The sequence below is a fragment of the Neovison vison genome, chromosome 11 (assembly GCF_020171115.1).
Source record: "Neovison vison isolate M4711 chromosome 11, ASM_NN_V1, whole genome shotgun sequence".
Lineage (NCBI taxonomy): Eukaryota > Metazoa > Chordata > Mammalia > Carnivora > Mustelidae > Neogale > Neogale vison.
The window spans coordinates 209,680,380-209,697,555 of NC_058101.1; the positions used below are offsets into that span (position 1 = coordinate 209,680,380).

Genomic DNA, 17,176 nt, shown 5'->3' on the forward strand with positions numbered 1-17,176 from the left:
CGGGGAGGGGAGACATTAATTCAGACTCTGAAGTCAGCATTTTGCACCTAGTTTGAATGACTCAAACTTAGATATGTACAGTATATTTATAGATATGTATGTATGTATATATATACACGAATATATATAGGAACCCTGTTCTCCCCTGCACACCACGGGCCTCGAGCTCCCTTTGTCTTTGCGCTGGTTCAGTGTGCGTGTCGGGAGCCTGGCCTTGGCTGACCTCATCTAGTCTAAGGAGTGGAACCCGAGTCTGCAAGGCAAATCTCCAGTCACGTTACCAGGCTGGCCAGAGAACAAGGGGCAGAGAGTTCAGCATGGAACTACGGGATTCAGAATTTGGAGTTTAAAAGGCAAGGAAGTCCCTAGAAGAGGTCAGCGATGCCCTCGTCACAGCGTACGCCCCTTCCAATGAGTAACAGAACGGCGGGCATCGAGACAAGGCCACAAAACCACTCATATGAAAACACAGGACGGGAAAGAATGAGCTACTCTCCTCACAGGTCTTTGTGTCTTCCTCCCCCTCCCCTTTTGTCACCTGTGAAGTCCTGCATTTAAGTGTTCAACAGAGCAACGGCTGCATCCGTCCTAAAGCCAGGGAGTGCGTCCACTACGACCACGCGAATGAAACCCCCTGTGGATGTAGAAGGGGAGGAGGGAGACGTCTCAGCGCGTGAAGCAGGTAAGTTTAACCCAAATCATAAAATAAGCAACATCTTCTCAAAATGCTTCTACCAAACCATTTTAAATAAAAATAAACACGATCTTCACGTGGATTCTGTTACAGCCGCATGCCCGTCGCCGCGCCTTCTGCTTCATCCGTGGATCTCACCCGCACCGTGGGTCGCCCCTGCCCGACCCACCCCGGGCCTCGCGACGCACGTCGGGCACACTCGAGAGGCGAACACTCCCCGGATGGCCTTGGCGTCTGGCGTGCGCATGAAGCAGAAGACCGAGCGAGGCACGACGCGTGTCCTCAGGACAGAGGAGTGTGCGCCGTCCTCCCCGGCCTGCACAGAGACACGCGGGAGGGCGGTCCTGACGGCCCCGCTGACCACGAGCTGTGCCATCGTTCAACGCCACGGCCGCGGGCGGCGAACCACGGTGCACGAGAGGACGACGGTGAGCTGAAGCCCCCGAGTTCATGAGCTTCCAAAGTAAGGTGCTGTGGACGTGGGTACATGGCAGAGACACACGCCGCGGCCGCCCTGCCATCCCGTGCCCCCACCCCGGTGCTGCCGGGCAATGCCAAAGGCGGAACCTGTGTGGGAAATGAAACATAAAAAGCCCCTCTTTTTTTCCCCCCCTCCTTCGACATCGCCAATGAATTCAACACACATAAGGTAGCTAAAGGAAGCGGAACAGAATAAATTTCTCCAAGACCACATTTCCCTTTAAAACCTGCGCCGTGTCTGGGGATACCTCCTCTCTCTAACCGGCCGGGTGGTGGATGTCTAGCTGGACCACATGAGAAAATGCTTATATACAATGGATAGTGTGTATAAACCCTGTGTAAATAGTTTATTTTTTTTTCTGAATCTTACTCAGTCATTCATAACACACTAGTGCAAAAAATTGTGCATCAAAAAATCCTGCACTAGAACAGCTGACTGGGGAGTTTGCCAATGGCCCTGGGAATGGACACTGAAGGGAGCTGTGAGTCCTCAAAGCGAGTCGGGTCTCGGGAAGGACAGAGTGAAGCGTTTGCGGGTGTGTGCGTCTGCCAGAAAGGTGCCTTCTTCAAGAGAGCTTTTTTTTTTTTTTTCCAGAGTATTGATATTCATGGGGGTTTAAAAAAAAAGAAAGAAAACCAAGACAAAAACAAAACAAAAGACCAGAACAACGTATTGTGGTGTATTGTGGTGCTGCCATTTGCCACCGCACCCGGAGGACGGATCCGCGTGCCCGGAAGATTGCATTGAGAGGCCTCCCGGCCACACAGAAACGGGAGGTACAGCGAGTACCAAGCTGTCGGCGACGCGGCAGGCTTCCTGGAGCGCGCGGGGACCGCAGGCAGACGCAGCGAGCCGGCCGGGACGCGGGCCAACGCGCCGTCCCATCCGCAGAAGACTCTGGCACGTGACTGGAGGATCCCGCCGCGTGGACGCGGCCCACGAGGGGCACGATCAGCGCAGCGAAGCCGAGAGAAGGGGGGAGGCGGTATATGGCACCAGAGGACTTGCTGCCGTCCGTCAGAGGTATGGCTATGAGTCGGTCCGAACGGGGCACTGAGGGCTATACCACCGTACACACTGTGTTCAGAGTCGTGTCAAACCGCACAGCCTTGGCTTCTGTGGGTTTTAAGTTTGTATCATACATGGGGTTTTCAAAGGAAGCTTGTCCATTGCTGTTCTCGTGTCCGGCGTAGCCATTGTATTGAACTTTCGGTCTCGTTCTAAGGGGGAAGAAGGAACACAGATTAGCACCCGGATTACAAGGACCCAGGCACAGCAGCGGCGTCTGGGGGCACCGCGTCACTCCGACTCAGCAGGGATACGCCCACGAGGGCACACAGTGACGGGGAAGGGGCCCCTCTTCACACGTTTAGGCCATTTTCTTTCTTAGAGTCCGTGGTTGGGGTGTTGCAGGAGGTTTAAAACACTGAAGCTCTTTCAAAATCAAAGAATTATCGGATTCCTGGTAATACTCTTGGCAAAACGGAAAGAGCCAGAGTCGGGTGGATGTTGGACTAGATATTTGTCACTTTTAAGTTCCATGACCTTGGGGAAGTCACTCCAAGAAAAAAGCAAGACTTCCTGTCAAGACATGGACCCTTCAGATTAAGGAAAAGAGAAACAGACTTTGGTTCGCTGCATGTAACGTTCACCGAATGCCAGCTTTTTTGTGACATGACACAGCCAGTGACCAAGTCACAGAAATGGCATCGGGCTCTTTTTCAAACTATTGGTTACGTTTTCTAATTAAAAGAAATGCCTGTGTGTGACCTAAGATTAGAGATTGGATGATTTTTTTTATTGTTTATAACTTTTTTATTTCAGTTATGTTCACGTAGACTGATTTTCTTTTTTTTCCCCCAATTTATTTATTTTCAGAAAAACAGTATTCATTAATTTTTCACCACACCCAGTGCTCCATGCAAGCTGTGCCCTCTATAGAGATTGGATGATTTTTAAAGGTAAAAGATATAAAGCTATCTATCTAGTCTGCCTCCCCCTCAATCTTTTCCAGGAGAAATTATATAAGAAGATATGCCAGGTGTGAAAACGGAACTTTCATGTAAATGCCCACACCAGCAGAAACATCCCTGCGTACTGGATTCGAAGATGCTTCTGTTTCAGGGACCTGCTGGCAGATTTTCTTAATTGACATTATGGTCACTGAGAAAAAGAGAATTCAAACGGTATCAGTTTCAGAGAATTAGGCTTCAGTCCCCAGAAAAGCAGTTTGCAACTGCCCCAAGACTTGGGAAGGTCTTTGACATTGAACTTGAAAATGCTCCAGCATTAAAAGTTAATCAACAATTTCAGCCAAGCGTTAGTGCAGTTGAAAGCTGGCTAAAAGCCCATGTCACCTCCCAGGTCAGGAGCCACCCCCCCCCCCGCACTGCAGGGAAACCCCACAGAATTGGAGGGGACCCCAGGACCGTGGAGAAGGAGATGTGTACAGAGCAGGTATGTGGGGGTCCCAAGTCAGGAGCTTGGCCTTGACTGAAGGAGAAATTCCAAGCAGACAGTAATGAGAGAGCCTCAGAAATGAGCGGGAACAAGGTCTTCACTTGCGAAATGCAGAGCCCGCTGGTGAGGGAAACTTGACACCTGTAGAGGGTGAGGAGCCCGTGTAGGGAAAGCTCATAGCTTGGTGTATTCCCTGGATACCTGGCAGCAACTCAAAAGAAAACGAATTCCGACACGCCCAGGTGAGGAGGCATGGCTGGCTTCTGCAGAAATGCCCCAGTTCCTCATAGGGCACCGAACCAGAGGACTCCAGGAGCCTCCGGACTCAGCAGTCCCGGGGCTGAGTGGCTCTCGAGAGCCATGAGGTCAGACAGCCTTGTGTCGCGTTCTAGACACAGCACAGCCTCCTGGGCGAGGAGCCACGTCAAGAGCGAGACAGGCAGAGATTAAACGCCCGCCAGCCCACAGGCGTGGAAATGCCAAGAAGGGATCAAAGTCACAAAACAAGTAAGTGGGACCTCTGTCGCAGAGGCTCCGTGTTCTGAACGCCGCGGGGAAGCGTCTGAGGTTGAAAGACCTCAGTGCGATAAATATTGACTGTTCCCCAATACTCTGCTGTCTCCAAATTAAGAGAGAACCAGGAGAGCTGATGGGCTTATGCACGTGTACGTACGCCTGTGTAGGCTTATCTCCCGAAACGCTCAGAGACGTGATGGGGCCAAAGTATAATTTTATCAAGAGCCATCAGAGATTCCTTTCATCTTTTGTTTTTAAGTAAGTACATTACTAACCACAAGAACGTGAAGACGTGCGTGCGGGCAGCTATGCAATATAATTTTGAAGTAACATTCTTACTACTTTATATATTTTTAAAAAAGCATAAGAAAGTACATATTCAAAACCATTCTCTGATTCATTTAAAAATTCTTATATCAGTTTTTCTTCTTTTAAAGTGGAATTCAATAGAAAAATAGAAATATCTGCATTATATAAATGGACGTTGAACACTTTTTAACATACCTTAATCGTATTTTAGGGAATCATAGAGGACTTTTTTTTTTTAATCATAGGTAGGGAACGTCACTACTCTAGGGAGCATTTTGGAACACTTTGGCATATGTCATATTCTTCCAGGACACACGTTATCCAGAGAAAGACAAAATGTGTGAGAACTCATAATTCCTCCACAATTCATTTTTGCTTTTTTGTTTGTTTGTTTGTTTGTTTTTGGTGGCGGGGGTGGGGGGCATCCACATTAACTCCAAGGAAAGGCCGCTGGAAATGTGCGGCCAGCAAAGCCGGGGACAGCATGTCGCGCAAGCCTCCTTAACGTCTGCGGGGGTGCGGGGTGCGGGGTGCGGGTGCGGATGCAGGGGTGCGGGTGCGGGTGCGGATGCAGGGGTGCGGGTCCAGGGGGTGCGGGGTGCGGGTGCGGGTGCGGATGCAGGGGTGCGGGTGCGGGTGCGGATGCAGGGGTGCGGGGTGCGGATGCAGGGGTGCGGGTGCGGATGCAGGGGTGCGGGTGCGGGTGCGGATGCAGGGGTGCGGGTCCAGGGGGTGCGGGGTGCGGGTGCGGATGCAGGGGTGCGGGTGCGGTGCAGGGGTGCGGGTGCGGGTGCGGATGCAGGGGTGCGGGTGCGGGGTCTGCGGCCGCGCAGGGACAGCGAGCCCCGCCCCGCCCCCACCCCCCCCGCCGCGCGCAGGGTCCCGCCGCGGGTACCTGTGTTTGTAGAGGTAAAACGCAAACCCCGACAAAATGAGAGCGAAGAACGGGACGAGGATGGCGGCCGCCACAGACCCGCTGCTCGTGCCCTGGTGCTGGTTCGGGGCGTCTTGATCCGAGTTCAGGGGATCTGGAAGACAAGAGGCGGCGGCGGTTGCAGGCTCCGCACCCACAGGGACACGCACCGACGCCGGGGCCCCGCGAGTGGGTCCGGCTCTGCCGCAGGAGTCGCGACTCCCCAACCCGGCGCCCTTTCTGCGAGCCGGTCACATCGGGCTAACGGTCCGGGGACAGAAAACGACTCGTTAGCGACGTCAGGGATGCTGTAGAGGACTTGGACAGGGGGACTGGGAGGGGGCTAACGGGGGCGCCCGCCGTGACCCGGACCAGCAGGTGCGCGAAGCCGAGGGAGGCCCCCGCGGCGCCGTCCACAGGCAGCCGGGCAAGCGCCGGCTCTTCTCTCCTGTCCCGGACCGAGTCCGCGCGACAGAAGCCGGAGATCTCGTCCACACCCCGGGTCTCTCTGCCCGCGGCATCGGGTCTCCGCACGCGACGACGGCGGTGCGGCCTCCGTTACTGGGGCTGGGCCGCACATCGCTTGCGTTTGAGCGCGCGCGGCAAGACCACAGCTCAGTGTCACCAGGCAGGCTCCCACGGGACACGGACCGTGAGAAACACGACTTCTGTCCCTTAGAGCGGAAGGCAGAGGTCAGCATCCCGGCCGTCACGGAGAGGACCTGGCCGTGCATCTATAATCCGTGTCTACACGGCAGCAGATGCGTGCGCGACCCGGAGACGCATGCGAACTTCGAAAATTCAAGTTAGAAAATACTGATTAAGCAACTATTGCCAAATAAAAAGGTTTGTTCTAAAGAGCTCACTCATAAGCTCAATTTTGAAATGTGTGTGGCTTAATCGCGCGGGCTCACTCAGGGCGCGTGTGTCCGGGATCCTGACCCGGGCCTCCGAATGCGGCAGGATCGCTCCGAGTAAGCGGGGCGCGGCTTGGAAGTATCCGTCGGGAATGCACGGACTGTTCAGTAAAAGAGAAGTTTTCATTCTTTTTTTTTTTTTAACCCACAAACCATAATTGTAAATAAACAATCAAATATTATACACATCTAAGTAGGTTTTTACATGAACATTCTCATTTTCACCTTAAAAACGTGACAGTAGTATGATGTCATTCCCACGACAGACGTGGGGACCTGCGACTTCCTGCCATCTTAGGGTCCAGTACTTTATCCTGCATTTCTAGTATACTTTATAACTGATGTTGGGTCTGCGTATCTTAACCGTATTTCTCTGAGCTCCTGCCTTCTCAGCGCCTGTGAACGAGCCGTGGTGTTTCACTCTCGGATGCGCCCACCACCTGCCGTGGAGGGAAGCCTCTTCCACCAGATACTGCTTCTCTCTAAATCTCATACCCCATTGGAGGTAGCCTGGGCCCTAGTCAGGGTGGCAGAGGCAGAGCACCCGAGGGGGCCGGGAAGCAGCCCGTGGCTGTGGTCCTGGACGGCCTGGAGCACACCACCAAGTGCCGCGGTGACGGGTCCAGCAGCAGCGGGCAGAGTCTCGGGACCAGGGTGATGCCGCCCTGCACAGGGAGCTGAGGTTTACCCTCAGGTGGCAGCAAGTCGACTAATTCCCTGTGATATTTAAGTGTCAGGACACCTCCCCCGCCTGGCACGCAGCCCAAGTTCACGGCGACCCGTGTGTTCCAGAACGGAAGCTCCGATATGTGTACCGGGGAGCCTGGGGCTCACTTTCTTCTTGAATCCCCAGCGCCTACAAGAGGACTCCGAACACAGGAGCTGCTCACTCGGGGCCTGTCAAGTGGAAAACGGGGCATATGGTACTTGAGCCCCCAATGGTACTCGAGCAAAGCTACCACCCAGCGTCCTCTAGGCTGCTGGCATTCCGTGAGTCTCTCTGCCTCCTTCTCATGAACGTGTGCTCTGCTTAAATGAACCAAAGTGACTATTGTTATTCACAGTCAAGACTATCTATTTTCACCATCATGGGTATCGGACTTCTCATCATGGATATCCCAAAAGAGACTGTGCATCACAACACAGCCATAAAAGAAGGTCTTTGAAACTGTACAGCGAAGCTTCCTTCTACTCTGGAATTATTGTGCTGTCCAGAGTTGCTGTTAATGTCAGTTATCCACCCCTGCTTATGTAATCTAAAGGGTAATACATGCACATGATGTTAATTAAAACAGCATAAAAAGATATAAACAGAAAGAACATAAAGGACAATGGAAATAAAGGGCCACTCTTTGCCCTTTATGCTGGTCTTCCTCTTAAGGTTAACTATTTTTTGATGCCCTTCCAGCAACGTGCTATTAATATATATGTTTGCTTCTCTTCCCTAAAAAATAAGAACACTAGATATATTTTTTTGTATTTGGCTTTTTTTTAAGATTTTATTTATTTATTTGACAGAGAGACAGAGATCACAAGTAGGCAGAGAGAGAGAGGAGGAAGCAGGCTCCCTGCCGAGCAGAGAGCCCGATGCGGGACTCGATCCCAGGACCCTGAGATCATGACCTGAGCCGAAGGCAGTGGCTTAACCCACTGAGCTGCCCAGGCGCCCTGTATTTGGCTTTTTAAACTTAACCATATATCTTTGAAATTTTTCTCAGTACATATGAATTAAATTTATTTTTTTCAGATGTATAGTGTTGTATTAATGGGATATGGCAGAATTTTTTTCAGCCAGTCTACCTTTGAAGGACATTTTTTTTTTTCCCCTAGAGCGATACATCCGTAGGAGTTGAAACATACAGGATAAATTCTACCAAGTAGAGTCATTGCCTAAAAGAATCTGTAACTGCCACGTTGTTATACCGTACCCCCTAACGCTGGGCTCCGACCTCACTTCCACCATTATGTTATGAGGCTAGCACGGAAACACGGGAACAATGATAGAACGTCCCTTCCCTGCTCTCCCTTCCCCCTCCTCCCTCGGGCCTCCTCTTCACACTCTTCAGCACTGCTGCTGCTCCCACGAGTCACACACTGCAGTCTCACGCCGTGGGTCCTTCCTTTCTCACTGACATTTCTCTGCTTAGGAATGAAGGGGGCATCTCTTCCTCTGTTTTAAGCTAGTCCACTCAGGTTTTTTTTTAACATCATTAATGAAAGAAATCCATATACTGTTGATAATGCACCGAAGATATACATAAATCTATGGGTGCACAAAGAGGATGTGACGTGTGTGTGTGTGTACATGAATGGGTACAGACAAGCAGCGTGGAATATTACTCGGTTATAAAAAAGAAGGAGTTGTTGCCATTCGTGACAGCATGGGTGGACCCAGAGGGTGTGATGCCGAGTGAAATAAGTCAGACAGAGAAAGACAAATGCCAGATGATTTCACTTCCATGTGCAGCCTAAAACAAATGGAAAGCAAACAGACCCTTAAATTGAGAACAACCACGGCTGCCAGAAGGGAGGTGGCTGGGGGATGGCGGAAGCAGACAAAGGAGATTAAGAGGGACAGACCTCCAGTTATAAAACAAATAAGTCACAGCGATGAAAAGCAGAGCATGGAGAATATTGTGACTAATATTGTAATAATGTCGTCTTGGGGCTACATTTATCGTGGTGAGCACCGAGTAATGCACAAGCTTGTGGAAACACTGTGCGGTGCACCTGAAACTAATGTAACATTGTGTGTCCATTCTACCTCAATAATAAATATAAACATACATAAAAATAATAATAATAAGGCATATATATCTTCCAAAATTTTTGGTCGAGTCACACGATGTTACAATGATCACTATGGTTCAATTCGAGAACACCGCCGTTCCCCCTCAGAGAAACCCAGTGTCCCTTGGAAGGCATTCCTCACCCTCCCCCTCCAGCTCCCAGCAACCACTGAGCTGCTGCCTCCTGAGATCTGCCTTTTTCCTCACATAAATGGAATCATACAGTATGTGGGTTTTCTCTGTGAGTGGATCCCCCTATGAGCAGAAGGTCTTGAAGAGGCCACCGGGCTGTGCGGACACCGTGTTCTCTTCACCTGCTCATCAGCGGACGGGTAGCTGAGTGGTTCCCCGCTGTAGGCGACTAGCAATAATGCTGCTACGCGCCTGGTGTCCATGTTTTCTCGTGGACATGTTCTCACACATGCTCTGTTGGCCGTACATGGAGTGGAGCGGCACCGCACGGTAATTCCATGATTAACTGTTTGACAAGCGGCCAAGACTGTTTCCCACGGTGGCTGGACCACGGGTGCACGCCAGCTGGGAGGTACGAGGGTCCTTATCTCTCTGCACTCCGGCCACGCTTGTCTGTCTGCTCATTGGCATCCTGGTGCTGCTGGGGGAGGGGCGCGTCTCACTGTGGTTTGATTTACGTTCCCTGAAGGACTCGTGATGTTGAGCATCTTTTCAGGTGTTTATCGATCATTCGTAGGTGTTTGGAGACACGCCAACTCAAATCCTTTGCCGATTTTTTAGTTAGGTTATTTGTGTCTGTGTTATTGAACCAGATGAGCCCTTTACATGTTCTGGATACAAGTCCCTTCTCAGACGCATACTTTGCACTGCTTTTCTTCCATTCTGTCTGTGTGTGTGTGTGTGTGTGTGTGTGTGTGTCTGGGTACACCTGGAGTTGCGGTCGGACAATTCGGCTTACCTGGGGAAGCCAGCCTATCATGTGGTCTCTTACACCTGTTTTTGCTTCGGAGTGTCCTTTTCACCCAACTTGGTTGGTGTCCACTTATTACAAATCTCCTTCTTCCCATTTATCTACTGACTGGAGACAATGAAGACGTTTATTTTTATCCATAAAAAGTGTTTAGCCAAATCTGAGATGAATGGTCGCCGGGGAAGCATATGGAAGCGTCAACTTTTCTAATTAGCTGAAGGGCAGACTTGCTTGGGATTCAAATGATCCGCGAGGCAAACTGCTTTTCCTGACAACAAACTGCTCATCACATGGGAATAAAGATTACTTGTTAAAGCAAGCCGTTGTTTTGTGAGATTAGGCAGAAAGGGTGTCGGGCAAGGGGGTCTGTGACGGCGCAGCGAGACTGAGCCCAGCTTCCACGGACGAGTGAACCCAGACAGCCACGGGGTACCTCGTACAGCTCACCGGGGCGTCCTTCTGCAGAATTACTAGAGCGTGTGCCCAGGGAGAAAGGAGGACAGAGAACTGCAGGGATTTGGCTCCGAGCAAGAGAAAATTTTACTCGTCATTAGTGTTGGTCCAGTGCATTTATTCTATTTCATTGCCTCAAAATAACGTCACCCAGTTTAAAGTGCTGTACCCACCATGGCTGACTTCTGATTTAAAGCTCTTTGCTTAGAAGCACTGCATTTGGAACAGTGGAATTCGAGTATTTTATGATTATTCTTTTTTGGTCAAGAATTTTTTTATTTTATTTTTTAATTTTTTTGTAAGTTTAAATCCAATTAGCCAACATAGAGTGCATCGTTAGTGTCAGATGTGGTGTTTAATGATTCATCAGTTGCCTATGACACGCAGTACTCATCACGTCACATGCTTTTTTATACGTAGTAATACACAGGTTGGGATGCCTTTCCTTTGGGATTGCTCCATATCGTGACAGAAGTCTTACAAAATGAGTAACCGATGACAACCGTCACAGGATATTACACTCACGTGCCTCTGAAAGGCAGCTCAGGTATCAAAGCCTGTAGGGGCATACAAGTAAAGTGGTCTATACTGGCCAGAGAGCCATGTGCTAGTCTCCCGACAGAAAGGCATTTTCCCATCCCTGCCAGCAGGGGCGACAGTGACTTCTGTGAGGGAAGAAGTCCAGACCGCACAAAGCAAAGGCTCACACTGTCTCTTAATCTTGGTGACAAGGCAGAACTGACTTCCCTACTGGGATGTCAGCTGAAGAAGTAGGCCTGAGAAGATTGCAAGCCATCCTACATTACAAAACCAGCTGGTGGATGACATAGGAACCTCATCTAGCGATTTCTCTTCATACATTGCTCTCTTCGAGGACTAAGGTAAAAATGAAGTTGTAGAGGAAGGTAGGAGGGAGGACCCGTCTGTCTATTTGTGGTAAACTTTTTTCTCCTGTAGAGGTCATGGATATCTCTGCACGTCAATACACAGTCCTCACCTCTTAATGAAAAATATGGAATTAAATTTAGCTCCCTATTTAATGGGACATGTTGTGTCAAATTATGTACTTAAGCAACTCTTTGATGATAGAAGTGTGAGATGCACTATTGATTTGCACATTCATCTGGTTGAAATCCAAAGGCAGACACGCTCAGTGACAGGTATCATCAAGTCACCTTATCTACTCAAACATCCCTCCAAAATGGAGCACCCCAGTGGCCATTTCTACTGTTCCCCAGAATAACTGCTTAAAAAGTTTATATTCTAAAAATGAAAAATGGAAAATCTTTGTTGCCATAATATGGATTTTTTTGAAGTTAAAGATTGTTTTGTCGTTTGTTGGCCACTCCTAATTCCTCTGGTAATTTTCTCAGGGCAACGTCATTGGCTTAATCCTTTAACTGAGTTTCATCTTTGCCTTGTTTTCCCCACATTTTTACTGTCTCTATCTAGGGTAAGGGTATTTATTCCATATGTGGCCTCTTGTTTCCAGACCGGCGTTGCTCGGTTGTGCTGTTCATAGCGCTTATTTCTCCTTCCCCCGTAAAGTCCGCTCGCCCCTCCTGCTATTTGTCCATGTGCCTTCCCGTGACTTTCCAGCCCTGGCGTGGGAAGACCAAACAGACAATTGATTTCAAACACAGAACGTAAGAGCAGTTACCTTGTCTTTCGAGCTTGAATCTTCCAAAGTCTTTTCCGTGAATATCACCTTGAAAAGTAAATCCCCCTCTTTCCAGTCCTGATGAAACCTGATATGCACAAAAATGAAGAAAACAACATACAGCAAGGATTAATGGCGCACTCCTTGACCACCCGGCAGCTGTACCTGTCACGGCGAGATACCACAGTTAGATATTTTTGTCCTCGGTCCCACCTCCCAGGGGTACTGGAGCAGTTAAAACTGGAAAAGACCTACGTGAACCTCAACTCACATCTACATTCTCAGTATCTCATTTTAACTAGAAATAGTAAAATTTACAACATCGTCATAGGTTACCCATCCTTTGTGCAGGGGACTGTTCGACTGTTCCATGAATATAACCCAGATGACATCAAAATCACTTTGTGACCCAGCTCTTGGCCGGTGATCACCACTGAGGCCATATAATGTGTTAGAACACACATGGTTGCCTCGCAGAGAAGGATCTCAATGAGTTCTGGGAAGTCTCCGCATCTAGGAATGAGCTTTTTTTCGGACTTTCAGAGCGGTTACCCGGTGGCTGGGCTCAGACTCCTGCTGGAATGTGCCTTTAAGCACAGGACGTGGGTCTAAGCTCTTGTTCTGTCCCCAGCGGTAACTGCTCATTTGTTTGTCAAGGTTTCTTCCTTCTTAAAACAAAGGGGTAAAAGGACCATGATGTTTGCGAAGCAGAGGGAACAAGGTGTTTTCAAAAAGCAGATGCCACCGGAGCAGACGCCGCCCGGCTCCCCTCGGCAGTCCCCTTCGGGCGTCCTCTTCCACGCGCACGGACAGCAAAGGTCAGCGCCCTGGGCTGAGTGACAGTCCCCACAGAGAGTACTTACATAACCAGCCAGTCCCCAGTTGTCATTTTCAAACTTGCTTACAAAAATATCTGCGGGGCCTTTAATCTGAAAAGCTTTCAGAAGTAAGTGGGCCTCTTCTTTCTTATAAATGCCTACCAAAAAAAAAAAAAAAAGATAATAATAATAATAACAGAAATTGTTATTTTTCTTCTTAAATTGTCGCTTTAGTCTGCCTGTTTCCTTCAAAAGCATTTCCTGTTTAAGGCTTTTCCTAGCTTGGATGGGTACAACCATTTCATTAAACTCAACATCTCCATCACCCAGAAATCAAGGTAATACTCATATCATTTATATTATTATTTTTTTAATCTAGCATTTTAAATTCAGATTGCACTCATGTTTGAGGACAAAGAGATTAAGACCATAAGTATAAATCTTGCTGCTTCTGCGGATGAGTGGTGACCCTGAAACGAACAGCGCGGCGGACAAAGTGTGTCGCTCGGGTCACCGGCCGATTCTGGGCAGGAGGGACTCGAAGGCCACAGCTCCAGCCATCTGTGAGGCGGCTGGAGGGAGAGCTTAAGAATGTCGCCCAGAGGGGCGCCTGGGTGGCTCAGTGGGTTAAAATCTCTGCCTTCGGCTCAGGTCATGATCCCAGGGTCCTGGGATCGAGCCCGGCATCGGGCTCTCTGCTTGGCGGGGTACCTGCTTCCCCCACCCCCTGCCTCTCTGACTACTTGTGATCTCTGTCTGTCAAATAAATAAATAAAAATCTTTAAAAAAAAAAAAAAAAAAAAAAAGAAGGTCGCCCGGAAGGAGAGGTCATAGTGTGGCCCAGGGACGGGGAGGGTGTGCCTGCAGCCAGAGCTGCCCGCCCGTGGGAGGACACAGATAAATCAGGAAACAAACAAGCAAGCAGTAAATGGATAATAACACGGCCCGAATGTCCTCTCTGCAGAGAAGACAGGTTCAAGGTTCAGGTTCAGGGAGGATCCTGGGTTCGTCTCAGGGAAGAATGGGGGAAGCTGACCCACCATCATTCTTTCTGAAGGTCGAGCCTGCGTCTGTCCAGTGGTGAACGAAAGAGCAGGGGCCGTCCGAGGCCTCTTGGCCTTCAGACCCAGGGCCGCCTGGTGGGTAACTCAAGGAAAAGCCCAGCCCTCGTGTACAAAAGGATACATGGTGGTAAGAAGTGACATAAATGAATTTTTTTTTTTAAAAAAGACATTTGATGTAGACATAAAGGTGATATGCATCTTAGTGGTTAAGAGTGTCGCCTCAAGATTCAGATTTCTAAAATTCGGATTCCTGAGTTCAGATGGTCCATCTACCGTGTCCCCTTAGGAAGGCGACTAGAGTTTCCTGGGTCTCTCTCTGTTTCTCGTCGCCCAGTTATCAGGAAAGAACGTGACTGATACGGATGCCCATATCATAGGCTTGAGGTAGGACTGAGGAAGATAATGTATGTAAGTACCCAAGATGGCACCTGGCATCTGAACCAAAACTGTTGCTATTTTACTAACAGTGGGATGACCCCTCCCCACCAAAAAAAAAAAAAAAAAAAAAAAGTCTCCTGAGAGGCTGAGAGGCACGTGAGCTGAAGAAAAGGAAACTGCAAGAAGAAGTCTGGAGACAGGCATATCTGGTTATCAACCTCACACCTTTGACTCAGTCTGTCCTGGGCATACTATGGAGCAATAATGAGATTTTCTGTCCTGGTTTTGTTATCTTCAGAGAGGAGAATACAGACCCACCCGTTACCCAGAGGATCCCAGGAGATGCAGTTGGTGCCAAGCCAACGGACTGTTAAGGAGCGCGTGATCAACGTCAGCCCCCTCCCGGGTGAGAGGGTCAAGGTGTATTCGTCTACAGTCTGCAGTTCCTAAAAGGGAACGCCCCAGGGCCTACCTGTCAACTTCAGCTCCACCTGCGAGGCCTCCAGGAAGGTCGCGTTCACCTTGCTGCTCGTGGCATTGAACCAGTCCACCGTGAGAGTTGCGGGCTGTCGCTTCCCTAAATATTCATAGTATCCCTTCCACACAGAATTGATAAAAAATACATCGGAAGGAACTGTTGGAGGGGAGAAAAACCAGAGGAACGTTAGCACACATGGAACAATTAAGCCGAGATCTTTTTCACAACACAGAGGCGTACTAAGAGTCAAGTGAGTGACCCCGATCGGGGTGGTGATGAGGACAGACATGGCAGATCCGGGGCCCTTCACAGCGTACGTGGGATGGACATGAGAAGGAGGATGTTTGTGAGATGCATATTCATGTGTGTTCATTGATTTGTTGGAGGAATACTTTAGATGTCAAAACTCTCCTATCTGAGTGGACCTGCCAGGGCCAAAGGGTAGGGTGAATCAGTACTCCCTCCAGAAGGGTGATTTACTGGGCCATAATGAGCACATGGTGGCTGAGCCTGTAGTGATATTTCTTTAACGTCCAGGTGGACTCTCTGGAAGCTTAGAAGGCTCAGAGAGCTGCCATGTACCACCTGCCAGGAGCCCCTGGCCCCAGAAACCTTGCACTGAAAGTGCGAGCAGAGGACATCAGCTCAGCTCATGAAGACAGGGCTTCTCTGGGTCCAGAGATCTTTACCTCACAAGGAGAGCCCAACCCACTCACCCATACTTCTCCAAGCTTGTGAAAAACGCTCCCAGATCGCTAAGAAGTCAGAGCCACTGTTGTCAAATGTCATGTACATAGAGAAAGATACATCTCTCCCTATGATTTTTGGCAAATCCACTTGCAGCAACTAGTGATGAGTTCACACATAGACCGGGCCTATATTCATAGGCCCCTTTCCATTTGCCTGTCTTCCCAGACCAGCTCCATCCATGAAACCTACCCTAGCCACGTTCAAGAAGAGTGTGTCATCCCTTCCTGTGGCTCTCAGTAGACTCAACTTGTAATAAGGATCAATTTGAGAAGTTAAATAGGCTAGAAACTATGATTATCAGCATAGACATCTAACACATCTGATGACTGATAAGGGATGTTGGACATGTCTACCTATCCATAGGTGGCCCTCCAGGGGCCAAGGCTCAAACGCCAAACCCAAGGACTTTCTTTTCCTTTACCAAAATTAATACCCTTTAGAATAATGTCAAGATTGTTCCCCTAATTAGAACATGCCCTCTCAGAGAAAGCTATTAATGTACTTGTCCCTGAGGTAAGAGTCTTGGCTGGTGTGTCAGTTGGGTGGGTCATGCCTGACTGGGAAGAGTAAGGGACAACCAGCGTCCCAGAGGCAGCTTGTTTGTATCCAAATAAGGCCATGGGCAACGTGGCAAAGATGGTCGTTCAGGGCCCTTCTGGTTTGCAGTGTAACACCACATCCAGATGTGGATGCATGTTAGGCTGCATGACCTCCACAAAGAACCACATTCCATTAGCGAGACCCTCCCAAGGGATGAGAAGAGGGGCACTGATGAGAATGGATGTGCCTTCAACATAAAGTATGTGAGTGTGTCCGTATCTTTAACAAAAAATAAGCAAACAAGAACAGAACAAACACACCACCACCACAACAGATTGTTTCCTTCCCCTGAAGACCATGTTCCTGGATAAAGAGTACTGATTTCTGTATTTGACTTGAACTTGACATTGGACTAGAATCATTCATAATGATTTTCAGAAGTAGCTTTTATCCTTCATGCTGTACACTGGAAAAAGTCCTTTCATCATGTTGGGACATTTGCCCTTGTCTGAGACAGACATGTATTACTCAGCGTTGTGATTTAAAAGAGGATTACATAAATGGTCTCCACAGTTGAGGTCAGCACAGACCTTCCTAAGAAATCAGTGTTAAAACCTGAATAAGGAAAACACTAGGGAAATGACCTTATATATTTATAAGTTTTCTATTTCTGTTAAAAAAAAGTTAACTTAAGTTGTAATTTGGGGACACACTGAATTATTAAAATAGTCTCTATATTTATAACAGATAGAATGGGCCAGCTAATTTGGAGTCATGCCCATCTTCCTTGGGAAATGGGACTTCATCTCTCCGATTTTCTGTGTCATGCACTTAGCAACACACCACATACAACAAATAATGAACATTTTAGGAGGCAGAGGATGCCTGAATGATGGAGATACTTGGGGGAAAAAATTGGAGCTCCTCATTTTTACTGCTCAAGGGGACAGGTGATACTGTCAAAAGGCTTCATTTCTATTAGCTTCCTGTTTAGAAGAAAGAATCGCAACCCT

The 17,176-nt window shown here is 48.8% G+C and overlaps 1 protein-coding gene across 1 annotated transcript in view; it reads right to left on the bottom strand.

Moving 5' to 3' along the window:
• Nucleotides 1–2,156: 2,156 nt before the first annotated feature.
• The window catches only part of CSMD1 (CUB and Sushi multiple domains 1), a 732,674-nt gene continuing 717,654 nt past the window's right edge, over nt 2,157–17,176 (bottom strand). The window contains exons 61-65 of the mRNA XM_044225749.1: nt 14,868–15,029; nt 12,999–13,111; nt 12,136–12,223; nt 5,356–5,488; nt 2,157–2,395 (exon numbers count right to left, since the gene is read on the bottom strand). Of these exons, the coding sequence (XP_044081684.1) occupies nt 2,236–2,395; nt 5,356–5,488; nt 12,136–12,223; nt 12,999–13,111; nt 14,868–15,029 (656 nt within the window). The 3' untranslated portion in view covers nt 2,157–2,235. The remainder of the gene's footprint in view (nt 2,396–5,355; nt 5,489–12,135; nt 12,224–12,998; nt 13,112–14,867; nt 15,030–17,176) is intronic.